This window comes from Drosophila bipectinata, chromosome 2L, assembly GCF_030179905.1.
Source record: "Drosophila bipectinata strain 14024-0381.07 chromosome 2L, DbipHiC1v2, whole genome shotgun sequence".
Lineage (NCBI taxonomy): Eukaryota > Metazoa > Arthropoda > Insecta > Diptera > Drosophilidae > Drosophila > Drosophila bipectinata.
Window position 1 is genome coordinate 3,107,096 of NC_091736.1, and position 25,213 is coordinate 3,132,308.

Sequence of the window (25,213 nt, forward strand, 5' to 3'; positions counted from 1 at the left end):
CATCCAATTCAATTCGATTTTTTGTTCGCTCTGGCCTGCAAGGATCATTTAAAAAGTAAAGAGACTGAAGGAGGAAAAAAAACCTCTTGCTCCACATGCATAAATAAATGGCCACAGACACAGACTCGACTTAAAACGGTCCAAACGGAGGGCCTTAAGGGGGGATATACTATGGTGGTACCTCGTGGGTGGGTAAGCCCACTGCAACGGATTTCCGACATGGCGCCCCACAACCACCCAGCTTTAGTTACAAGAACGAACTTCTCCGCCAAAGCTGCACCGAAAAAAAAATCCCCGAAACTGAAGACAGGAAATTTGTTTCGCGTTGGAAACGCTCCTTACAAAAAAAAAACACCCACACCGAAATAGAAAGCATAAAACAAAAATGAGCTTAGCGAAAATGTTACGGAAATATGAAAAAGCGGAGGAGTGCAGGGCATTTGAAAGTCCTCCCAAATGAAAAAAAGATTGCATAGAGGGTGGTGTTCTGGCCAGTGCCGAAAGCAGAAAAGTTTTCGTTTAAAACGGAACCAAGTGTTTTTGCTACCAAAGTTGATTTCTATTCTAGATTAAAAATGGGATTTCTAATAGCTACTAAGAGTTGGTAACTGGTTATGGTCCTATACTTTGTTCTGAATTAAATACTAGTGACGAAAAAAATCGAGTATTCTTTTTTATGGTCCATAAAATCTTACCTAACCAAAGCCAATTGAAAAAAACTTTCCCAGAGGCCACATTAAACGAGCTCCAGGCGAGAATAAAAATAATCAATTGCCACAAACACCGGTCCACACAAAAAATATGATAAATGATAGAAACCCGGGACAGTGGCAGTAACTTTTCAAGTGAAAATTGTTCAACCAGCCGCAGAAAAGTTCCGGCTTGGAAAACTTTGCATTACAACTGTGTGTGAAATTCACATAATTATTAAAAAGAAAGATGTTGTTAAGACAGGCAAAAGGTACGATGAGGTTAGACACAATGACATTGACAACTGCATTTCCCTCGACATCGGCAAAAACAAACAAACAAAAAAAAATTCAGAAAAAATTTCCACAGAAAAGAAATTGAAGACTTTCTACAACGACAACGATTCATTCTATGGATTGCAATTAAAAGCTAGCAGAGACCGAGTAAAACCGGCAACTTTTTCTCGGTCATTAAAAGTAAAACACAAAATACTTTTACTAGACAAACTTGGGAATGGTTTTCGAAAAAAGCAAGAAACAAGCTTCAACACGGATTCACGCTACTAAGCTTAAAGTTGGATGAGAGCTATCAGCGATGTAAGTGGCTAAGAAAAAGTAATCCCATTACAAAATCTATTAAAACCAGTTAAGGTTCTTTCATAAATCCCAAACTAAAAACCTAGTTTCAGTCCACAAAAAAAAAATAGGTTTAATAAGCTCCTAAAAGAAACCACCAAACAGCCAATTTGTCAGCTGAAATTATTCATTAAAAGGTAAAACCAGAGAAGGCATAGAGGGCAGGGGCCGTGGAGTCAAAGGTCTGGAAATTAAATTCGCAAAACCGTGGCAAAGGGTTAAGGTCAACCCAGTTTCGTGGAGCTAGGGTTTTTGGGGCTTCAGCGGAAATAAAAATAACAAAAAGTTGGTCTCTTTAGACTAATATTTTAAGCTATATTATAAAACTTTTTAAAGATATCCCTGAATAATAAATTATAATTGATATTGCGGATTATAAATGTTTCCTTTTTTATTTATAAACTCTTTCCAGACCTAAAAGATTTTAGAAATTATTAATTGTTAAAACAACACCGCTTCTTGACCAACAAACATAACCATTAGATAATGTTTCAAAGATTTGGACATTACCTAACACCATCTGCCACTTGGTTTTGTTTATTTTTAAACGCTGACAGACCCAACCCAGTAAAAATGCAAAAACCCAAAGCCGTATATACATACATAGTTAGAAAAAGAAGTACATTCGTTTATGTTCTTTATTTTAGACTGTCTGTCTATGGGGAGAACTCCAATCAGCGATACTCAGCCTTGAGGAGAGCTTTTCGGTTTCTGGTTTTTCTGTTTTTTTTAGCTCTGCTGTACAATTACCAGGCAGAATTTATGGTTAGAGCGTCGCGTTGTAAATCTTTAAGTAGCCATAGACAAGGTTCGCATCGCCTAATGCGATTTGGCCCTCATCCCCGGTCCCCAGTCCCCATCCTCCTGCATCCCCAGCCTCCCATAGAGACTACTGCAACTTTATGACATTAGTTTTGGTTGAGGTTTTGGCTGTAGAGGAGGGGATTCTCTAGGAGATGGATGATGGACCTTCCTGCTCCGTGGTTCATCAATTTCTGTGCGTTATCGAGACTTAGATGCCGTTGCGGTCGTTCGTTTTGCGGCATCGTTAGCTGCATTGGACTGATCGATTCTATTGATCGATGAGCTGCTTTCAGTCACTAAATCATTGTAATTTTCACACGCTTTTTGCCGGTTCCAAATCAAGAAAAAGGCATTGGGAGTCTTGCAAGAAAAAACAACACCGCTTATTAGAGACCGCCTGGAGCGAGTGAACTCGATCTATAAGGAACTCATCCAATATTCCCAATAAAACTGACAAATTTTAGTCAAACATCCACTCAAATGTTAATACCCAATGAATGATTATTTTCACCATCAAGTGCTTTGCATGCAAGCAACTGGATTAACTGGTTTTCATTTCCATTTTGGCCAAATTTCTATACTTATCATTATTTGCCATTATTATCAACATCCAACGCCTCATCATCAACTTCCAAGCGGGCACAAAAACCCGAAGAAAATAAAACCCATCTAGCTACGATTTTAGAAATTATTTCTACGCCCAAACACCGAGAGAAAAAAAAGCGAAACTTTGAGTACACGAGAGAAAAAGCCAAACAGAAAGAAAAAAAATCAATCACTTTCACTGCCTGGCCAAGAGAGTTTGTCATAGCCAGGTTTCTGGCTCCGGGTCTAGTCCGCCACCGGGGCCGACTCTGGCTGCCGACAATTTTTATTGCTGCTTTTCACCCATTTACGCCAAACCGATCTCCACCACACGTACCAAAAAAAAAAAAGCCCCAACAAGCCAAAGATATAAAAAAAAAAGGTTCAGCTTAGCCAACAACGAAACCCGTTTCGCTTTTTTGCAAATGCAATAAGCCAAAAAGTTTGGGACACCCCAACAAATCGACCAACAAAGTGGAGTGAATGCTCTTCCAAGTAGTTTTAATGGACTGCTCGAAATTCGGTCATACTATGTATATATATATAACAGGTTTATAGATCCATATACTTTTAGGGCAAAATTACTATTAAAAAAAATATATTAGTTATTTTTAAAAAGTATTTTAGTATAAGTATTTAAGTATAGTATAGTAAACTAGTATTTAATATTAGAAGAAGTTCCATTGTCACATGAAATATTATAAGAGTTTTTCCTATATCTACATATGTTTCACAATTGGTTGAGACGATATCTCAGGAACTACTGACCCAATCTTGATGAAATTTAAGACAGATCTTTGAGATACGAGTATATTAAACTTGTAATTGAACCAATCACTCTATGCAATAAAATCCACTAACAAGTTAGGTTATATATGGTATGATAGGTTTATAGATCCATAAAATTGCAAGCAAATATAGTTAGTTTTAAACATTATATAATTTATTTACAAGAAGTGTAAATACTAACACCTTTATAGATCCTTTAACTTTGAATCATAAAGTTTTATTTTCAAATATAAAAACAATTTTATAAGCATTCCCAACAAAACTAGTATCCCCTTTTATAGAGTGTATCCTAAAGACACTCGCACAGTGCCTACAAATTATGCTACTTGAGCGTTCACTGAACCCGCGATCGCTCCGGCTTCGAGTTCCTACTTTATCTATCTCTCAGCCAGGTTTTGTTTGTCAAAGCTGTCAAGTCAAAAGTTCATAGCTGAATAACCAAAAAAAAAGCCAAACTTGTTAAAAGGCCAGAATGAGGTCTGTGGTGCAATAATCTTACGAGAACTTAACAATTTTCCAGCAGCCCTAAAAACTGCAGGGTCTTGACATCTAGCGGCTTCCTTTTTTTCCGCCCATCTCTGGGCTCATTGTTTGTTGGCCATTTTCTTCTTGGCCCGGTTTTAAAACGCGACGCACAAAAGTTTTCGAGTTAATGGCCACTTTGCTCATTATAAGCCAACTAACACGGACTGAGCGGCCCAAACTCTTTGTGGTTTTGCGGTTCTTTTGGGTCTTTCGGCAGACGTTCAGTTGATTCTCTGGCCCTAGGAGGAATACTTCTCTCTGGCTTTTTGGCGGCCTGCGGGTGCTTTCAATTTTCCATTCCAATTTTAATCCACTTTTAAGGCAAAAAGCCGCACAAAGTTGCCTGCCACAAAAGCCGGAGGAAACTAGCTAGATGATAGCAGTAAATACTCGTAGTATATATACTTTTCGAATAAAATCTGATTCAAGCACAATTCATTAACCACATTGGTTGCCTTATCGTGGCGGTGGCGGGAAAGAGCCCATGAAAAATCTCATAAAAATAATGTGTGATTTATAAATAAAATGGCCATTTGGCATCAAATTTAAGAGCCGCCAAGGGTTCGTATAGTTGCCCCCAAATTCTGGGCACACCCAGCTAGCCAGAAACCGAGTCCGTGCCCGGCCAAATCGACAATTAGAAGCCAAGTTAGTGGCCGCTTAGTGAGTGACTCACCGAACACGGCTTTTTGGCCCACAATGCGCGCACTGACCCAAATTGCGGCCAAAGTAAGTGTGTGGATGGGATGGTGTTCTGATGGTGGCCATCCAACAGAAAACATAAATCCAAGTACTGGTCAACATTTCCGGAATTTTGATGCATTTCGCTGCGGCTTCGGGCAAGACTTTGCGTTAATAGAGTGTGAAAGAATTTTTACTGCAGTCCGCCAAGTGGAAAGCAAATACTTTTAAGTCGGAACTTAACTGCTCTTTACGGAGCTAATTAGAGGAGAATGGTTGTAAAAATCGGTCATAAAAATAGAGATCTAAAGATGTTTTTACAAAGTGTTAAATGACTTCCATAGGAAAGCTCGAATATAATAGAATTTTAATAGTAAAACTATTCAAAAAACATCTGGAAAATAAAATATACATATTTCTCGCATGGATTCAACTACAGATCCTACAGATACAGATATTTATATTTTAAAGATCGCTACAATAACAATATTTTCTATTATTTTAAATATTAAATATACTCTTTCTTAAACCTCCCAACTAAAACCCTCTATAAATAGGCCTTAGAACTCATTCTAACAAATAAATGGGAGCATTTCTCAAGTTACCCGAAAAACACAGCCAGCAGGTCAAAAGAGAAATTCCGCTCTATATAAAGCGTTTGTTAAGTTACTGCCCCAACTTCCGGATGCCGGATACTGGTAGTGTCCAAACCAACTATGTTGGTATGATGGAGTGTGTTAATTGTTTTTCTGTCTTGCCAGAGTGTGTCTGTGAATATCCATTTCTTTGTGGCATTTATAAGCCTGTGGCAGAAGAATGGCATAAATGACATTTTCCACTCGGCAATTTTATCTCCATCAATCCGTTTATTTATTGAACTGAAATCAGTGTACAAATGTCACTGGTCTCTGATTGAAATTTGTTTTTTTGGGCAAAGGATGGGTATGGAGATCTTTGCATAACATTGACACAACTGAGACAACACAAAGCCGAATCTAATACATATCTCCAATGTCCTTGCTAGAGATGAAGGAGCTGTAGTAGCAGGAGTGCTGCCAAAATGTAATCGAAACCACAAAAGCCAGCTGAAGAGGGTTCATTTGGGGGGCCGGTGGATGGATGGATGGATGGATGGATGGCCCCCAGACCCATACACATCAATCAAATACATTTTCCCTTTTTGTTTACTTTTTGTTGGTTTGTTTAGCTCGGGATTGCTATACACTAATTTTATCGATTTTTGCTTTTGTTGGCCGGCTTACATTTTAAATGGGAAATTATGTAAATGAAACTTTTGTTTGCGGCTGAAAAGGATTCGATTCTGTGATTCTATTCCAGAGTGTTTACGTCTGTCGGAAAAAGAGTTTTCCACTCAGCCGGTTTGTAAATACAATGAAATGGATACAGGACAATATTTGATTTTGAGAAGTTTGTGTGTGAAGGGTTTTCAGTAACAAGTGGCGGGATATTAAATATTCATCGTTAAATAACAATTAAGATTCTTAAAGTATTTTTAAGTGGAAATGAAGCCCTAACCAAGTAGACCTTAATAAGCTTATTGCAGTTCCGCTGATAACACAATTATCGTCACAAGTCACTGCAAGTAGCTACTAACTATAACTATATAAATATTATAATCTTCAAAAATTATATAGTATCTTATCTTAGTATTAAGCCGCGGCAATAAATTGCGCTATATGAATCACATATTAGTTAATTAATAAAACATATTTGAAAGATAAATTGTTTTCATTTTAGTTCTGAAAAAAACCAGTTTATTTGATAAAGAAATAATCTTTTTCCTTCAATGCTTTGTTTTTGAAAAACATTTATATTCTCATATCTGCTAAGGAAGTTCCGGCGCAATATAAAAAAAAATAGTTAAGAAAATATGTATATGAGTACGAACCTAACATTTATCAAAAGAAAGGCCTTCGACTACGCCCATATGATATAAAAAAGGGACAAAAAGAAACGAAATGATATTAGGAAATTGTTGTGGCAATGGACTGAATAAAAAAACTGAGATTATTTAAGAAACTACTCACAAGGCGGCACTGATTCGGGTTTATAAGATAAAAAATAGCTGAACACTAAAAAAGGCATTACTAGAGTCATATAAATATTGCAAGCATCACTTAATATTGGCAAACAAAGTAGTATAACTAATCAGACCTGCTAACTATATAGGTTTCAAAGCCATAAAAAAAATAATTAAATTACAAAGTACTATATTTCATATATTTTCTTTTAACAAGTTCCTTTTTAACCTAAAATATTAAAGTTTTTAAACATTATTCTTCATTTAGGCCCTCGTCTTGATACTTCCACGTACTAAGCCCCCGCATAACCACTCCATCCGTGATGCGTGAAGGGCGTGGGGCGAGGAAACATCTCTCGGCTGTCAACTTATGGCCGCCGCCGCCTTTCACTTTCTATCTCCGGCTTGGCAACCAGACTCACCACTCACCTTTGATCCTCGAGGAGCTTCTCGGCCTGGGCCAGGCGCAGGCGGACCGTCTTCATGCTTTGGATGGGGAAGAGGCGGCAGAAGCGCGTCAGGAAGGCGGGTCGCCAGCAGAAGCGCGGAAACTCCCGGCAGACGTCCCACAGCCGGGTATTGTGTTCGAAGAGATATGTGTGCGTCTTGCCAAAGTTCAGGTAGTCCATCATGTCGGCGTAGTCGCAGTTGAGCAGGTTCTTCAGATTCTGGACGGCCAGTTCCTGGTCGTCGGGATCCCGGATTTGCTTGATCCCAAAGTCGAGCAGAGGCTCGTAGTGATAGAAGTTGCCGGGGATCGAGTTGAGTATGTCCCCGAGGAAGGTGGAGCCGGAGCGCCATGATGTGACCACCACACTGCGCACCGGAGTGCCGTTCGTTTCCGGCGTCATGTCCGCCAGACGCTCGGCACCGCCGCGCGGATATTCAAAATTCTCCATCTCGGTGAGGATACGAGACCGTTGAGCCGACAGGACATCCACTATAGTAGCTGTCAGATTGTAGACGGCCGTCTGCGACGGCTGTTGCTGCTGCTGCTGCATCTGCTGCTGGAAGCGGTCGTAGAAGGCGCTGCGCGCCAGTGAGTTGGACGGACCTCCGTCCATGCCATAGCCGCCGCCGCTCTGGCCCGCTCCGCCGCCAGCTGCCTGATCCCTGCCAGCTCCCTGGTTGAAGGGGGTTGTCAGCGGACGGTGCTGGGTGGTGGCGATCAGCAGCAGGATGCACAGGCTGCTCACGGCGCAGATGCCGATCAGATTGGCCCTGCGTGACATCCGGCTGCGTCTCCGTTTTCCGTTCAAGCTGATCCGCTGCTTAGCGCGTGTCCTGCCGGGTTCAACGTTCGCCGGATCGGCGTTGGAGAAGGCGGATCCGGAGGACGAGGGATTGCTCAGGAGTGTGCACGTCTCCAAGTCCCGATTGGGGTCCAGTTCCTCCGTGCTCATTGGATTCCTTATGGACTCGGCTGGCAAATGGCTGAAGTCCACCGAGCACAGTGGCCCCAGGCTAATTGGCTATGAAAACAATCAACGACTTGGCACTTGGCACTCAGCACTCGCACATTACTGGCCCGCTGGCTCACTCCCACGCACCCACACGCACATACATATCTATTGCCCGCGCCCTCAGCTCGAGAGCATTGCAGATTGCAGAAGACGCGACCCAACAAAATATTTATATCTTTGTTTTCCTTTTTGGTGAGCGGTCGACTTTCCGCGACGCGAAGCGAACGCAACGAGAAACAAAAAACAGATGGGGAGCATTGGTGGGGCCACTAACAGATGGTGGGGTCTATGGTGTTGCCAGGTGGCTAAGTTTTCACCAGGGCAGCCATTTTCAAGCTGGGAATGCCATTTAATGGGGTTTGTGTCTCTGCTTAACGCGTACCAGGGCTGCCAAATACTTACAACCGAAAAAAGGACATGAGCTTGAAATTAACGATTTAATATCTTAATATTTGCTAGAAATTAAAAGATTTAAATTATTTTTAAGCTAAAATAAATATAGCAATTTAGTCAATGTTTTTTTTTTTGCTTCCAATTTAATAATTTTGAACACAAAGGCATTTAATTATAACTACTCAATTAATCAGATAACCTCCTGCAATCCCAAACTCGAAAAAGATAACTACATGATAAATATAAATCAAGCTTTTTAGGTTAAAACAGTGATCAAGCCTTGCCCAGCATCGGTTCAAAGGTTTTGGGTGAAAAGGTATCAAAGTCCTCCACTTGGCGATATCCCCACATGTCCATAGCTTCGCCGCAGACCTTCTGGATATCCTTGATGTCCTTGTATTGCATTTTCCTCATCCACTCGTTGGGATTGTTTGTGCCATAGGCGATGTCGACTTCATAACCATCATGACTTATCCAGCTGCGAGGATGGATTCCACGATTCCTCCCACTGGGACGCTGTAGCGGTATGCCGTAGAACTCGAATACCTGCTTAATGCCCTCAGCGGGATGATTCGCCAGGTCCTCATACCGTATGGTGCTGTGGGTAACGTATTTAAACCCCAATAATGTGTATTATTCATAGGTCTCTTACCTAAACCTATCCCGGTACTGCTCTCGGAGAATCTGTGCAGTTTTAAAATCGCTGACCATATCCTCGCAGAGGCTAGTCGCCTCGCAATCCTTCAAGCCTTCACACCAATTCCGATTCTTCCGAGAATACATTGTGCCCCGGGGATCACGGACAAGTAAGAGGATGCGAAGATTCAGACTAGAAGGGATAAATGTTATTTTTTCAGCCACAAATTCTAAGGATCCTTACCGATCGAGCAACAAGGCCAAGTACTTTAGCTTCATGTTGTACACAGCCATGTTCATAAAGGGATGGAGTCTACAGATGGCCGCCAAATTCTCCGGATCCCAGCAGCTATCGTGGCTGTAGGTCATGCAGAGCTTCGATTGGGCACCGTAGAAGCGCCGGAAGATCGGTGACCGCTTGCCCCAGCGAATCATTTTCAGGGAACTGTTGTAGTTGCAGTTGAAGAGGGCATCCAGTTCCTTCAGGACATGAGCGGGCTGGCTTTCGACATGGTAGCGACCCCGGTAGCCAATTAAAGGAGCATAATGCTGGTAGCATCCGGGCTGGTTGGCCAAGTTGTCCAGCAGCGTTAGAGCTCCCGATCCCCGAAAGGTTACCAGCATGGAGCGAATGGGCTGCCCACCCGTCTCCATGGTGTAGTTACTGAGATCGCCCAGGTGGCGGGTCTTGTAGGCCACAATGGAGCGTTGCAGGGCCACCGGATCGGGCATCAGGAGGGGCATCAGAAAGAATATGAACACGGCGTAGGCAACATAGACACCGATACAGATGCCCGTGAATTTGGTGGTCCGTGAGACTTGCACCATGCTTGATTTTTTGAAAATTTGAATTCCCAAACCGAAACACTCGAAATTTTTATTTTTTTACAGATCTAATGCAAGGGTTGAGTAGCAAGTGAGGCAAGACATACTTGTAATATTTAATATATTTTGTAACATGCTAACTTTATTGGCATACCATTTGTATTTGTCATGAATGGTTAATTGTAAATATTTAAGAACTAAAATACTAATATTGCTATTGATAAGTAAATTTTGCATATAAGTATAGGCCGTCCCTAATGCTGCTGAAATTCTTGAAAAACAAAACCCTAAAGAAGACTAGACCATAAAAAAACAGATTTTTGGAAAATGAACTCGTTATTCGATCAGCAGCATAGTGACTTTTGTTTTAAATCTCATCAAATTTCTATAGACTTCTGGCACTAATTATGTATTTTGTAAAAATCGAACCTGCATTATGCTTCCAATACGTATATATTTCGGTATATCTTTTAATAAGTCTGTTGATGGTTTTTTGTCAAGGCAAGGGTTTCCGATTTAGATGGAGGTTTGTCAAGGATACTGACTCCTTACAACCGTATTATCTGCGAGTTAAGCTCATATATGTAGATATGGCCAGCGAAAGCGATATATGGAATATTATTGAAGATTATCAGATTAATAATTCGATGATGGGAATTAGTTTAAAAATATTACAAAACCTATGTCACTAGTTTAGAATTTCAAAAGTACATAAAAATATGTTTACGAATGTTTTCACTTATATAAGAAAAAACTAAGGAACCAGTTGATATATCCTTAAGGGGGCTAATGATCTATCAACTTAAAAGTACTTATGCATTTTTTAAAATTAATACTAAGTAATACCATTAACTCTCTGTCGAATGTATTCGATTTGTTTCAATCGCTGTTTCCCTCGGTCTCATCGTCCAGAAGTAAACTTGTCGAGCCATAGCTACGGAGTCTGAAAGATTAAAAAATATTCATTAAATTTAAGTTTTTTACATAAAAATATATGGTATAAGAATTTAATAAGAAAATAATTAGAAATAATAAACCACAAATTATTGACTCCACAAGTCTCACCTCATCATCAGATACCTTAAGACCGTCTAGATTAATACTATTCCTGGCATATCCTACCCCAGCCGATTGCTCCTTCTCATGAGCCTCGTAGAGCTGTCGGTTGAGCTCGTCTTTGGTGGAGGACGAGGTGGAGGTACCCCCATTGTTCATGCCCTTCAGAGGCAGGGCGAGATTAGCCCGACTAGCTCCACTTCCTGCACTGCCATACCGGCCATTCCCCGACCGCTGCCTCTGGTGATGATGGTGCTGGCCATGCGGATTATCGAATTTCTGTTTGGCCCGCTCGAACTCCAGGTTCCTCGACTTCGACTCGAAGATGTTCTCCTCCAGGTGTGTGGGCTTGGCATCAAAAAAAGCTGCTGCTGCAGCTGCCGCCGCTGCCGATGCAGCTGCACTGCTCTGCTGCTGCTGGAGAAGAGTTCTTTCCGTGTGACTGGATCTCTTCACGGAGGCGGCATGATGAACAGCAGCATCGCTGCCGTTGTGGGAGCTCCTTAATCCTGCCTGCGAGTCATCAAAGATCTGTCGCAGATCGTTGATATTCGGCAAGCAGTCGTTGGGGAGCTCCACAGCGATCTTGTTCCTTAACTGCACCCCGCCCAGTCCCCTCATCTGTGGGCTCGGGGCACGTCTAAGTTAGGTGGGTTAAAAGTGTGTGTGTGTTAGGATGTTAGCCAGTCCAGCACCAGAGAAAAGTTAGTGGGTTTAAGAATTAGTCAGAGATCTTAACTATAGAGAGTTTAATGGAGGAGTCACGCTTCATACCTGTTCTGGAGATGCTGTATCTGGACCTGCAAGCCCTCGGTCTGGCCCACCAGCTCGTCATTGGAGCGCTGCAGACGTCGCACCTGGTTCACGGCCGAGTCCAGTTCATCCTCGGCACCAGCCAGTTCTCGTTTGAGTTCCTCTACCCTTTGACGAAGTCGTTTGACCTTAAATATTTAAGAGTTTGTGTTTTATTATATATATTATTAAGTTATGGTATTCATCCTAATCTCCAAACAAAACAAGAGGCGTGTTTTCAGTATTCCTATCCAAGTGATAAGCCAGCGACCCCCGCCAAGCTATAGGAAAAATTTCCTTTACTTCACTCTTGGTTTCTATCGTCAAGTGAGGAATACTATATAGGCGATAATGCGAAAAATTTAGATTACCCATAGATTAAGATTCTACAAAAACAAAAATTGGGGGGTAAACAAAAAGAGAGGGAGATAAGAGCGCCGATCGGGAGAGAGACACTAACGCTGAGACCGTTAAAGCTCAGAGCTTTCCAGTGATGGGCGCAGAGAGAGAGAGAGTAGGAACTTGGGGAGCTCGCGATTGGAGCTTTTTTCATTCTCGAACCAACTCACGAGCGAAGAACAAGCAGCTGTTCTTTAGGGAACCTGCTGATTATTTCCAACCGAGAGGAAAACAACAAATTGGAGTAATGATTGCGCAAAGTGTAATCAGTAAGCTGCGTCCTTGTGCCCGCCGCCTGGCCAGCACGAGCTCGAAGGCGGCAGCGGCCAAATTCAACTGGCAGGATCCCCTGAATCTGGAGAGCCAGCTGACCGAGGAGGAGGTGGCCATAAGAGATGCCTTCCGCGGATACTGCCAGTCGGAACTGTTGCCGCGCGTCAAGCTGGCCAATCGCCTGGAGCAGTTCGACAAAAAGATCATGGAGGAGATCGGCAGCCTGGGAGTACTCGGATGCACCCTGCAAGGCTATGGCTGTGCTGGAGTGTCCAGTGTGGCCTACGGTCTGCTCACCCGCGAGGTGGAGCGTGTGGACTCCGCCTACCGATCGGCCGTGAGTGTTCAGAGTTCCTTGGCCATGGGCGCGATTTACGACTATGGTTCCGAGGAGCAGAAGCAGCGCTATCTGCCCAGCATGGCGCAGGGCAAGCTGATTGGTGCTTTTGGTCTGACCGAACCCAATCATGGCAGCGATCCTGCCGGCATGGAGACGCGTGCCAAGTACGACAGCAAAACCAAGACGTACATCCTGAACGGATCCAAGACCTGGATCACCAGTGCTCCCATCGCCGATGTGATTGTCGTCTGGGCCAAGTGTGAAGACGGCAAGGTTCGCGGTTTTCTGGTAGACCGCAAGATCTCCGGTCAGGGCCTAGACACGCCCAAGATCGAGGGAAAGTTCTCGCTGCGCGCTTCACCCACCGGTATGATCCTGATGGACGATGTCCGCGTGCCGGAGGAGCAGCTGCTGCCCAATGCCCTGGGTTTCAGTGGACCCTTTAACTGCCTAAACAATGCTCGTTATGGAATCGCATGGGGCGCCTTGGGTGCCGCCGAGGCTTGCTTGGAAATCGCCCGCCAATACACCCTGGATCGCAAGCAGTTTGGACGTCCACTGGCTGCCAACCAACTGATCCAGAAGAAGCTGGCCGATGCCACCACAGAAATCGCTTTGGGTCTGCAAGCCTGCCTGCATGTGGGTCGTCTCAAGGACCAAAAACTGCATACGCCCGAGATGATCTCGATGCTGAAGCGAAACAACACTGGAAAGTCCCTGGACATTGCCCGCCAGATGAGGGACATGCTGGGCGGCAATGGCATCAGCGACGAGTACCATGTGATCAGGCATGTGATGAACCTGGAATCGGTGATTACCTACGAGGGAACCCACGACATCCATGCTCTAATCCTGGGCCGTGCCATCACAGGACTGGCAGCCTTTGCCAATTGATTCCGATATGGAAGGGAGATTCCTAAAATACTGCATTTAAAAGTGTGTTATGTCGAGTGTTATGTGTCGATCTGAATAAAAATTAACTAAATCAAATTATTTTTGTGAGAACGATGGCTTATCATCTCGACATAATCGTCAGTTTCCCTCCTCCGATAAGCTGATACGCCTAATCTGCTCCCTAAATCATCCGATAATACATTTTTGGGTGTGAATCTACTTACCTCCGCCTCGTACTGCTCCGCCCGACGAACGGCATGGCCCAGCTCGGTGTTTGTCTCTGCCAGCAGCTTTTTTAGCTTGGCGTGCGACATCTTTACTTCGCTGATTTCCTTGTTGCGCTCCGAGAGCTCCTGCTGGAGTGCCCGTAGCTCCACGTCGTTCGCCTGCATGGGGCGGCACTTGCGATCAGATCGTTCCTGGTAGTCCCTCAGTTCAGCACGCAGCTTCTTGTTATCGCGCTCCATGGCAAGTTTCTCCGATTCCAGTCGCTCCCGCTTGCCCCACTCGGATGCATTCTCCGCCTGCAGATGCTCCAGCTCAGTGCGGAGTTCCGTGAGTCTGGATAAGCAAGTCATTTAGTTTTAATCATAAAGCTAGAGTTTGTACAACTCACCGTCGCTCTAGGTTCTCCCTTGCGGCTATCTCCTCTTGAAGAGAGTTGTTAACGATACGCATCTCGGCGCGATGTTGCTCCTGCAAGGTTAGAAGTTCCCTTACTGCCTCTTGCTTTGCAGAACGCATCTCTTCCTGCCGCCCACGCACATCCTGGATCTCAAGGGTGAGCTTCTCAATGCTCTTGTGGAGTTCCAGTTTCTCGCTAAGAAAAGTAAACAAAATGTTAACCAACCAATAGAGTAATAGAGGCTACCACTTACTCTCTCTCCGCCTGAAGTGTTTTCTGCGCCTCATCCAAACGCAACTGCAGCATAGATATCTTCTGCGTCAAGTAGTCCTCGTCAAAGTCATCTTTGGAAAGCTGCTGAATCAAGCGCTTTTCCTCTGCAGCAGCTGCTTCATCCAACTCTGTAAGATGCTTGGGCATGGCCCCCTTCAATGCAAACTCCTCGATGTCCTGATCCTTGGCTTCACCGGGCAATTTCATCACCAGGCCATCCTCGCTGTTTACGTTCTTCAGTCCATCCGACGAGATGTCCGGGGAACAGTTGGCATCCCGGCCGTTGGCCTCTGCATCTTCACTGGTGTCGGCGCGATGGAACTGACCGGCATGCTTCATCATTAGCGAGTGCACCTTCTCCATTTCCTTCTTGAGCTGCGTGATCTGCAGCTCGAGATCGTTCTTCTCGCGCTTGAGGGAATGTGCATCTTTCATAGCGACGTCCAGCTTAATACTCAGCTGCTTGGACTCTTCCCTGGCTTTGTTTCGCTCGTTACGCACCTGGAAAAAGTTGTTTGTTATTGGACACCGGACATATTGAACCAACTTCACAGCCATGGCAACCGGACTTCCATAATTACCTTACTCCACTTCTCCCGCCAGTTGGCAGTGCAGTCGGACCTAAAAGCAAAGTATTATTTAAAGGTGGAGAGCTATGAAAAGAGTCGGAGCAGTCACTTACCACCACTTCATGGTCTTTTCCATTTGAGCCGCCCTGGCTCGGGCTTCATGAAGCTCCCTCTGTCTTTGGGACTGTAAGAAAGAAATTTCATAGAAGAAACATATCGTGAAAATAAAATATGTTATCACAAACCTCTCGGGCCTCCCACTCCGTCTCTCCGTATCGAGCTGACATGGTGGTCCCCATGACGCCCACGCCGCCCACAACATCGTTGGGAAGGGGCCTTCTGTTGCCCCCCACCGGTGCAGCTGCCGCACTCTGAGTCGTAGATGCAGCCTGCGACATTTCTGTAGAGTTCTTATAACTTCTAGTTACTGTCCTTGCTCAGATGCAATTCTCCTAGCTGATTTGTTGCATTCTTCGAGATTGTTTTTCTTTTGTTTTTTGTTTTTAGGTATACTGGTCGCTGTGACGCGGTTTCCAATACTGGCCTGACTAATATGGGCGTTAGCTAACACAGACTTGCAGGTACAAAATGCACCTGCATAAGTTATTTCAGTTAAAAATGTATTAAGATGAACCTATCAGAAATGGAAATTAACTAAATTTTTACTTAACCAATCTGTTTTGTAAAAATTGGAATTAAAACCGCTTCAGAACTACTGAAACCCTAAATACAGAATATCCCTTGTATCTATTCGGTGCGCTTGACAACCCTAATAGTTGCACTGCCACAAACGGTATCACTAGAAAAGCCGCAGTTTTTTCTGTAAATTTTGTTTTCTTAAAAATTACTAACTAAATACAATAAAAATATGGCTAAGCATCATCCTGATTTGATTTTCTGCCGTAAACAGCCCGGCGTGGGTAAGTTTTTACATAAAAAGACCCAAAACAGGTTGAATTGTAATGTTTTGCCTTAACCACCCACATGGGACAGCCATTGGACGCCTTTGCGAAAAGGACGATGGAAAATGCGTGATCTGCGACTCCTATGTACGTCCTTGTACCCTGGTGCGAATCTGCGACGAATGTAACTATGGATCCTATCAGGGAAGGTGCGTCATCTGCGGAGGACCCGGTGTGTCCGATGCCTACTACTGCAAATCCTGCACCATACAAGAGAAGGATGTATGTAACAAATAGTCCTTTTAAGGAGACCTTTATATTAATAGTTTCTTTGTAGCGTGACGGCTGTCCCAAGATCGTGAACCTGGGATGCTCCAAGACTGACTTGTTCTACGAACGCAAGAAATATGGCTTCAAACAGAAGTAAGTTACAATTAACTGATTTAAGGAGCACCAAGTAATGGTTTTCATTTCCATTTCAGCTACTGATGTTCTATCCACTACCTCATATATTGCTAAAGCATTTTTATTGTAATTTAATACATAAAGATAGAAGATTTTGATAATATATATTTGGAATTTTCATTTATACCTAAATGGCCAACAGCTTATCCTCGCCTACGAGGTCGTATTGCAGGCACAGACGGTCAAACTCTGCCGACTTTTTGTCCAGGTCGGTGACAAAGTCGCTCTTCGGATAAAACTGTCGCAGCTGTTCAAGATTCCTAGTGATGGCCTCAGATGGCTTGCCTGTAAGATGGGCCAGGACCATAAGGTTGATGAGAGTGTCGTAGTCGTTGTGTTTTTTCAGCAGAGACTCGCGCAGCACTGAGTCGGCTTCCTCGTAGCGCTCCAGACCCAAATGAACCACAGCCTGTCCGTTAAGCAGGGCCGGAGTGGGCTTGAACTTCTCGCAGAACTCTTGGTAGATGTGGAAAGCATCCTGCATCTGCTCGGTACCTTGAGCGAGGGCCACCCACCCCTGGGCTAGCTGCGTCAGAGTGGCGTCGTCGCTGATTTCCTGCATTTTAGTAACCAGCTGCTTGGCCAGATCCACTCGCTGGAGACGAAGCAGACACTGCACGGACAGCGCCATGGACTCCAAATTGGTTGAGCCGTGCAGGATCTTCAGGGCGTTCTCGAACTGTCCGTCCCGGCAGTAAACGATGGCAGTGGCAATGTGCCAGATGTTTGTCTCGTCCTCATCTCCAGCCACCTTGTCGGTGAGCTTCTCCAGCAGCTCCTCTGTCCTCGATGGCTGCTCGATCGCCTCATGGACTAGTCGGAGAGCCTGCAGGGGCGTGGTGTTGTTCTCCTTGATGTCAGAGGCCACAATGCGGCCAGAGTCGATGGCCAGGTAGGAAAGGTACATGTACGACAGCAGCTCCGGTCCAGCGGTGCTCTGATCTGGGAGCACAAAGTTGATGGAACCCATATAGTTTCCGATGTAGTATTCATTGCGGGCATCGAACAGCGCCGAGTTGGTGTCCTCTTCGTTTTGCTGACGGCTCATTTTGTAAGTTTTTTCGGCTTCAAATAATCAAAACACGGATTTCTGTTGGGTGAGTTGGCTTTCCAAGTTGTCAAAGTGAGACCGTACTACACAATCAACAAAAAACCACCCTGGCCTACTCGCCCCCACATTCAGTGTTGGAAAAGTCAATAATATTTTTTTTCTTAATACAATATGTTTTAAAAATAAAAGCTCGATCTTACTATAGCGATCTTGGAGGTCTAATCCGGTTTGACTTGTTACAAATATTATAAAGCTTAGATATTAAATTTCAATTGAGATTAATTGCTGTACAATTAGTATCTATTCTATCGGTTTGGTAAGGCATCTTTCTTTTCTAAATTTAAAATTATTTCCTAAATTTAAATCCGGCTTTGGGTCCTTATCAGCAATGTATAATCCGGAAAGTGAAGACCTCAGCAAGGAATACTTTCCAAGTCATAATACCCTCCGATTCCAGGACGAGCGGGAGCCGAATGTGGCCGTGCTGGACAATTTTATAAGGATAACACAGCAGCGTAAGATATTTTATTTATGACATTAAGCTCAGTGTAGTAATGTTTAGTTTACTATTAAATTAATAGTATTAATTATACTGTTCTACTTTCCAATACGATTTTTTGCTGTATTCTTGCTCAAGCCCAAGCTTACGGTCAGACCCCTATCTATGGGGGCAACCAAGGCCATCTTTAATGTTAACCTTCTGACTCTTTAAAAAACAACCAAAAAATAACCATGTTATCATGTTCTTCTAATATTTCATTAATTTTAAATCTTATATTTCATATTTAATCATATTTCAGATGAAGAGGCTCTGGCGAATCAGGGGATTCAGGTGGATCATCGCCGCTATGGTCCGGATAGGCAGGTGGTAGATGTCTTCTACTCCCTGAAAAACAGCAACGATGCTCCACTCTTTGTCTTCATTCACGGCGGCTACTGGCAAATGCTGGACAAGAGCAACTCCTGTTCTATGGTCGGTCCTTATGTTCGTCGCGGATATCGTGTGGCGGTGATGGACTACAACTTGTGTCCAGACGTTACCCTTGGACAACTAATGGAGGAATTCAGAGACTTTCTCGGTTGGGTCTTTGACTACGCGGAACAGTGCCAGTCAAAGGGAATTAGCTTTGCTGGACACTCAGCTGGAGCCCATTTATTGGCTGAGATCCTTAAATCCCCGGGCATCGTTACTCTCTCTCGAGCCCGGATGGTTACGTCGCTTATCTTCATGTGCGGGGTCTATGACCTGCGGGAGCTTTGGAACTTGGAGGCGGTGAATCCTAAGAATATTTTAGGCATCGGCGCTGTCCAAGCGGAGGCTCTTTCTCCGATTCTTTGGGAATACCACGAAATAGAAAATTGGATGAATACCACAATGCATGTGATTGTGGCGGAGCACGACAGTATCACCTTCATAGAGCAAAGTCGCCGGTTCGCCGATGTTCTTAAAAGCCAAGGATTCACGACCAATTTTAAGATATTCAAGGATTACGATCACTTTGATATCATCGAAGAAACCTTTGATGACAAGTCCCGAATCTCCCAGTTCTTACGCAGCATCGAAGATAAATAAACTATTAAATATTTTCAGTTATTTCTTGGTTTTTTTTTTGTTGATTTTTCTTATAAAATTAACTTAGTTTAGTAGTATTCCATATATACAATTTCTAATTAATACCGAGTACCCAAGGGCACGGACTTTTCGTAATAGTAAAGAAAATCCTTTTAAATTTTTATAAACTAATCTTTAACTAAATACAGGAAAACAAAATTTACAAAATAAATCATCGTTTTGTCCTCATCACAACAATCTTTATACAATATAATGGTATATGGTAGGATGGTAAAGTTACAAATATAATAAATTGGTTATGCTTTTGTACGATTTATTCTTGGTGTTGTCAAGAACAACGAAAAAGTTTGCCAAATAAATCAACGAATAAACAATTTTGAAAAAAATGAAATAATTAGGAAGGTACAAGAACCAAATAAATAAAATACTCAACTAGGGTTGCAGGCCGGCCGGCAGATGCGTCTCTCTGTTTACAACTCCTCGTCCGATATAACGATCTCCGCGTCGATGGCAGGCTTTGCACTTATTTTGGATGTTGGGCTCGGTTCGTGGACAATGCTGGCGTTCAGACTGGTGACAGACATGATCTTAAGCTTTCCGTTGGGCAGGGATTGGTCGTCCTTGGCGTCAGTCTCACTTCTCGTTATGTCTATCACATCTGCACTATCCTTTGAGGCTACTTTTGCCACATCGTCTGTTGCATCTGGAGCTGCAACCTCACCCTCTTCTGGAACATCCCCCTCATCTCCTTCCTCTGCATCTGCTATATCTTCATCCGCATCCGCATCCTCAGCATCCACATCCGCTTCCGCTTCAGACTCTGCATCACTGACTTCGCCATTGACTTTGAAGTTGTCTACGAACTCGTCCACATCTTCATCTTCCGATTCGGACTCCTCTTCAGAATCGTCTCCGTCCTCGTCTTCTTTTGGATTGGACTCGCCAGGTTTCTCATCCTTAAGGATAACAGCCTCGGATTCCTTTAGCAAGGCGGCGGCGGCAGCCGCTTTAGCCGCTGCCTGGGCACTGGTACATGGCTTATCGTCTTCCTCTGCCATGGCAGCCAACTTGGCGGCCGCCTCCTCGGCAATCTTTTGCTTCAGTTGCTTCTCCTTCTGCCGTGCCTCTTGTCTCTCCTCGGCATTCAAGTCTTGCTCTCGGGCGTACCTATAAGATAAGATATATATGTATTTTAGAGGTGTTTTTCAAGAAAAAAGAACAAAAACAGAGATCACATCCTCGTATTATGCTCACTTTTCTAGGACATCACTTATTTTTTTCTGTTTCTTGCTGTTTTCCTTCAGCTTGGCCAACAGCTCCGGATCACTGGCAGCCGGATCCTTGTCGTTCGAAGTGAAATGAGTAACAGTCTCATAGAGATCGGTTTTGCGCCGCGATTGCAGGAGTTGTCCCACTTTATTGAAAGCATCATAAGCTGGAAGAAAATAGGATTTAAATAAGAATAGAGATCACCAGTTGAAAGTTTCAAGCCATTACCTATTCGTTTCATCTCGAACTTGGCTAGACCCAGCTCCTTTTCCTTGTTGCAATGCTCCAGCAATTGGAGGACGTCGTGGTAGTCGGGAAACTCTTTCATCCGATTGACAAAAGCTGACAACGTACGATTAAATTCTTCATAGGGTGTGTCCTTAAAAACGATAGGTTGCTTCAGGTGGCGATGGGCGCTCTTGCTTTCGCCGGTTAAATCACAGATTTTTTCATAAATTTGGCAGGCGCGTTTCTTGAAACGCTCCACCTGCAGATAGCTAGAGTCCTCGTCGTTAAAATCAACATCCGCCTCCTCCAGCATCTTGATCCGCTTCGTAATTGTGTACAGGGTGCGGTTCAGTTTCCGAATACGCTCGTCGCGCCTTAGATCACCTGTGGGAGAAATGGGCTCGGGTTCGTCCGCCTTCTCCTTTGGCTGCTCCTGCGCCGTCTCTTTCTCAGCCACATGGTTCTCTCTTTTTTTGTGGTCACTCCGAGATGGTGTCGTGGTTTCCTTTGAAGAAGCAGAAGCGGCTGTCTTTGACGACGATTCTCTAGATGGCTTTCTTTCCTTGACCTTCGGCAGCCGTCTAGCCTTCATCTCATCCACCACGTTCTTTATGTGGACATACACCAGGTCCGACTCGTTCCTGATTCGATGCGAAGCAACCTCGAGTAGCTTTCGGAAACCGCGGGATTGGAGGAAGCTCTCGTTCACACTGTAGTAGTACTTGGTGAGGTTTCCCTGTACAAGACGCTCCATATCACTGCTCTTGTCCACCTCGCGACAAAGCTTGAGGAATGCCGCATACACGGGATTAAATGGAGCCCTGGCTGGAGGTGACTTTTCCGTTGGCTTTTCCAGCTTTCTCTTCTTTCGTGGAGGTGTCTCCGGCTGATCAACCAAGTCCACAACTTCCGTGACGTCTGGTGACTTGAGTTTTCGACTCTTATCTTTCGGCGCAGTAGGCTGGAGGTTCTGATGGTCATTTGCTGAAGAAGTCCCATTGCTCTGGACTTCCAGCTTCTCTGTGGGCGGTGTGGTGGGCGGAGACTCTACCAGAACAATGGTTGGGGTGGCCTCGGGTGGTTCCTTTTGCTTTTGCTGCACCTGCTGTTCGAGAAGATGCCGCCGCCACTCCTCGTCAGATTTCTTGAGAACTGTAATCGGCTGAACGCGTTTCGCCGGAGGCTTCGGTATCGGTACCGAAGATATGCTAGCTCCCGGCAGGGAGTTCAGCTTGAACGCAGCCGCCTTGGCCAGGTGGAGTTGCTGTACGGATGCGGGAATCGCTGCCGGCGGTGGAGTCGTTGTGGGCGTCAGCTGCGGTGTTATGCTGGTCGTTGGCGGCAGATTCAGAAGCAGCGGCTCATTGAGGGCTGCTGCACAGTGAGGTGGTGTCGCCAGCAGGCGCTGCGGGGGCGTGGCACTCGCTACCGTAAACCCTTGGAGCTGGGCTGCCGTCAGGGGCGTTGGGGCGGCATTGTGAGACGTGCTGCGAAAAGGCAAGGTACGTGCCGCACTCATTAAGGGACTCAGCAAAGGATTAACTGCTCCAGGCATCTGCGGCTGGAAAGGATAGCTGGGTCGGTTGGTGGGCGACACTGGCGAGATCTTGGCCACCGTGGGCGGCCTGACTATTGACCCACTGCTCTTCTGCGGTGGCGGAGGCGTTGGAATGGCCATGGGCGTTATCTGCATTTGGGCAGGATGAGCGGGTTGTGGCGATTGCTTCTGCAAAGGATTAGCCGCCTTTGGGGTTTGCTTCTTGGAAAGATTAGCGGGCTGTGCTGGTGGCTTGTGCACAACATGGGCAGGCTGTGGCAACTGATTCTGCAATGGATTGACGGTCTTTTGTAATGGACTAGGGGGCTGTGGCAACTGCTTCTGCAAGGAACTAGCACCCAATGGTAACTGCTTCTGCAGGGGACTAGCCTGTAAAGGCTGCTGCATCTGTGGTGGAACCAATTGCTTTGGGGGAACCTTGGCCACTGCGGGAGTCTTCTGCAACGTGGGTAGCTTTTGTATCGTCATCGATTTGTGAGTTATTTGGTTTATGGACGGGTTTACTGTTCTCGGAACCGGCTGCGGCTGCGGCTGCCCAGTGCTCTGTGGACCTATCACAGTCTTATTTTGCTGATGTACTTTCAGGTTCTTCTGCGGCAGCAGCTGCCCCACCGCCAAGCCCTTCTGTTGCTGCGGACCTTGGTTTCCTTTTGGTGGCTGCTGCTTCGGCTGCTGTTGTACTATCGCTGCCTGTGGGCTCTGCTGGTTGGCTTTTTGCTGCATTTGTTGCATCTGAAGCTGTCCAATGGAGGCTCGCATCTGCTGGCTTTGTAAATGCGCTAAAGACTGTTGCTGGATTGGATCCAGGAATGGATTAGGCTGCTGTTGGGCAACTGGACCAAGGGATACTCTCGTATGCTGCGTCAGCTGCGGCTGCTGTGGCTGCTGCTGGTGAGGAATCTGTCCCAACGAGACTCTTTGTTGCTGTGGTGCTTGTCCTATGGATACTTTCTGGGGCTGCGGCTGTTTTGGCTGCTGTTGCAGTTGTACAATAGGTGACTTTTGTGATTTTTGCTTTTGCTTCAGGGGCGTTATTGGCGCCTGGACTTCTGTTATTTTCCGTATCGGTTGGATTTGTCCCGCCTGTAGTTTCGGCTGCTGTGGCTGTTGGACTTGCCCCGGAAGTATTTTTTGCGGCTGTAGCTGCTGGAGTTTTCCGCCTAGCATCTTTTGCTGCTGTGCCTGGAGGTGCTGCTGGGCGAATTGTCCAACCATAACCTTCTGCGTGGGCTGCAGCTGACTGATGGACACTTTCTGCTGGGGTGCTCCAACGAATGGCTTTGGTGGTTGCTGAAGCAGTTGCCCGAGAAGCTGCTTCTGTGGCTGCTGCTGTACTTCTGGCTTTATTTGCGTCTTTGGTTTTGTTACACTTATTTTAAGTGATGGCTTTTGTGTCGGCTGCTGCTGCTGCTGCTGCTGTTGCTGACCTATCCCAACCGGTGCTATGATTTTTGCAGGCATCTGTTTCGGGAATGCTCCGGTGCTGGCATTGGCATACACCACCTTGCCGGTTGGCGTAACCCGGATCTGTTGACTTGGAGTTATCTTGACCTGATTGCTGGGCACGCTTGTTATCACGGCATTCGAACTGGGCGCCTTGCTGCTGACCGACCACGCTACGTTCTGGGCGGCAACCATCTTCATTGGCTTCCCCATCACGTTGTTGTTGCAGCTGTTTGTGTTGTTATTGTTGTTTTCGGCCAGAGATATTGTGAGACTGCCATTGGCGGTCATGTTATTTTTCTGGTGCTTGGTGACTGTAATCCCACTGGGTATGTGCATCGACCGGAGAGGATCTGCTAGGATTGCAGAACCTCGTGCAGGTCCTGTTCCTGGAGATCCCGCGGGTCCTAGCGAGGCTTTGAGAATGTTTACCAGTTTCGTGGGCATTCCCGAACCTCCAGATGGGGTCCCCTGTTGCTTTGGATCCGTCAGTCGACGACGTTTTCCTCCAGGTGGGGACTGTAACAATAAATACAAATTATTTTAAATTTATGCTCAAGGTTTTTAGGTAAAAAGAGAGGTTTATTTTGAAATTCATTTACCCCACCAGTTAAAGGTTAATTAATAATATTATTATTTGAATTATTAAATAAAACATATTAATGAGAAAGACGACCTGTTGGCTCGTTTGCATTTTAAATTTGAATCAAAATATCAACAAACAAAACCGCAAACGCCCGCCAGGAGAGAAGTTTGATTTTGAAGCGGTCTGGCAGCTTCACACCCCATTTGCATTTGTGTGGGTGGGTTTACATGCAGTCCGCTCTCAACAAAAAAAAAAAGCAGCGCGAAAAGAAATAAATTCCACTCTTAATAACAGCACACAGACACACACAAGCCCAGCCAGGCAGCGAGCCTATTTGAATTCCGACTGTACTTTTTTACACACACTAGCCAACTCTGGGAATTACCTCTTCCTCGGAGTCCGAGCTCGAGTCAACGCAAATCACCGACGCAGACATTGTCCGACCGAAAACGATTCGCACGCAATTTGTTCACTTTACTCGCAGCACCTTGGATAATTTGATTTTTTTTGACATTTGGACTCGTTCCCGTTGTTGCCAGCTAGTTTTTCACTCATATGTGTGAGGCACGACGCGACGCACGAAGCTCTCACTATTATATGACAACCCATATATATTTCGTCCGATTATAAAAACTAACTTGCGTTAGTATTGTTGCTTTTCATTTGTTTTTGAGAGCTCTACCCTGGTTAGCGTTGCCACCCGGGGCTCATATGGAGAAAGTATCGTCAGAGATGGGAGCCAAAGATGGACCTTTAGTGGAGTAAATGTTCTAGAATGCAATACCGATAGTTTAAGCCAGTATTTTGCAACCTTTTGGTATTGCGCCCCTACTGAGTAGTTGGGCACACT

At 44.9% G+C, this 25,213-nt stretch overlaps 8 protein-coding genes across 10 annotated transcripts in view; 3 read left to right on the plus strand and 5 right to left on the minus strand.

Moving 5' to 3' along the window:
- The window catches only part of LOC108124552 (carbohydrate sulfotransferase 4), a 31,115-nt gene extending 22,651 nt beyond the window's left edge, over window positions 1-8,464 (minus strand). Inside the window, exon 1 of the mRNA XM_017240286.3 lies at window positions 7,180-8,464. Within this exon, the coding sequence (XP_017095775.2) occupies window positions 7,180-8,153 (974 nt within the window). The 5' untranslated portion in view covers window positions 8,154-8,464. The remainder of the gene's footprint in view (window positions 1-7,179) is intronic.
- A 379-nt stretch (window positions 8,465-8,843) lies between these two features.
- On the minus strand, window positions 8,844-10,173 carry LOC108124456 (carbohydrate sulfotransferase 1). The gene is made up of 3 exons (XM_070277250.1): window positions 9,487-10,173; window positions 9,259-9,435; window positions 8,844-9,204 (listed from the first exon to the last, which is right to left on the minus strand). The coding sequence occupies exons 1-3, from the start codon at window positions 10,068-10,070 to the stop codon at window positions 8,880-8,882; spliced, it is 1,086 nt and encodes a 361-aa protein (XP_070133351.1). The 5' UTR covers window positions 10,071-10,173; the 3' UTR covers window positions 8,844-8,879.
- A 7-nt stretch (window positions 10,174-10,180) lies between these two features.
- On the minus strand, window positions 10,181-15,840 carry LOC108124454 (coiled-coil domain-containing protein 102A). Of its 2 annotated transcripts, XM_017240129.3 has the most exons (9): window positions 15,534-15,840; window positions 15,402-15,472; window positions 15,301-15,340; window positions 14,700-15,220; window positions 14,438-14,641; window positions 14,046-14,382; window positions 11,898-12,064; window positions 11,133-11,763; window positions 10,181-11,010 (listed from the first exon to the last, which is right to left on the minus strand). In XM_017240129.3, the coding sequence occupies exons 1-9, from the start codon at window positions 15,684-15,686 to the stop codon at window positions 11,002-11,004; spliced, it is 2,133 nt and encodes a 710-aa protein (XP_017095618.2). In that variant the 5' UTR covers window positions 15,687-15,840; the 3' UTR covers window positions 10,181-11,001. The 2 variants fall into 2 exon arrangements, with proteins under 2 accessions (XP_017095618.2, XP_017095619.2); XM_017240130.3 differs by lacking the exon at window positions 11,133-11,763 and having other exon boundaries at window positions 15,534-15,838.
- LOC108124455 (glutaryl-CoA dehydrogenase, mitochondrial) lies at window positions 12,482-13,917 on the plus strand. The gene has a single exon (XM_017240131.3). It carries the CDS (start codon window positions 12,562-12,564, stop codon window positions 13,819-13,821), a length of 1,260 nt encoding a protein of 419 aa, XP_017095620.1. The 5' UTR covers window positions 12,482-12,561; the 3' UTR covers window positions 13,822-13,917.
- Window positions 15,841-16,052: 212 nt separating the features above from the next.
- Window positions 16,053-16,758, plus strand: Phf5a (PHD finger protein 5a). Its single transcript, XM_017240136.3, has 4 exons — window positions 16,053-16,208; window positions 16,282-16,472; window positions 16,528-16,613; window positions 16,673-16,758. Exons 1-4 carry the CDS (start codon window positions 16,157-16,159, stop codon window positions 16,677-16,679), a joined length of 336 nt encoding a protein of 111 aa, XP_017095625.3. The 5' UTR covers window positions 16,053-16,156; the 3' UTR covers window positions 16,680-16,758.
- epsilonCOP (coatomer subunit epsilon) lies at window positions 16,701-17,858 on the minus strand. The gene has a single exon (XM_017240133.3). The coding sequence runs from the start codon at window positions 17,701-17,703 to the stop codon at window positions 16,783-16,785; it is 921 nt and encodes a 306-aa protein (XP_017095622.2). The 5' UTR covers window positions 17,704-17,858; the 3' UTR covers window positions 16,701-16,782.
- Window positions 17,859-17,868: 10 nt separating this feature from the next.
- Window positions 17,869-19,300, plus strand: KFase (kynurenine formamidase). 2 transcript variants are annotated; one of them, XM_017240134.3, is made up of 3 exons: window positions 17,869-18,022; window positions 18,093-18,221; window positions 18,507-19,300. In XM_017240134.3, exons 2-3 carry the CDS (start codon window positions 18,095-18,097, stop codon window positions 19,277-19,279), a joined length of 900 nt encoding a protein of 299 aa, XP_017095623.2. In that variant the 5' UTR covers window positions 17,869-18,022; window positions 18,093-18,094; the 3' UTR covers window positions 19,280-19,300. The 2 variants fall into 2 exon arrangements, with proteins under 2 accessions (XP_017095623.2, XP_017095624.2); XM_017240135.3 differs by having other exon boundaries at window positions 17,875-18,221.
- A 196-nt stretch (window positions 19,301-19,496) lies between these two features.
- Daxx (Daxx-like protein) lies at window positions 19,497-25,067 on the minus strand. Its single transcript, XM_017240128.3, has 4 exons — window positions 24,749-25,067; window positions 20,777-24,296; window positions 20,534-20,714; window positions 19,497-20,446 (listed from the first exon to the last, which is right to left on the minus strand). The coding sequence occupies exons 1-4, from the start codon at window positions 24,797-24,799 to the stop codon at window positions 19,750-19,752; spliced, it is 4,449 nt and encodes a 1,482-aa protein (XP_017095617.3). The 5' UTR covers window positions 24,800-25,067; the 3' UTR covers window positions 19,497-19,749.
- Between the last annotated feature and the right edge of the window lie 146 nt (window positions 25,068-25,213).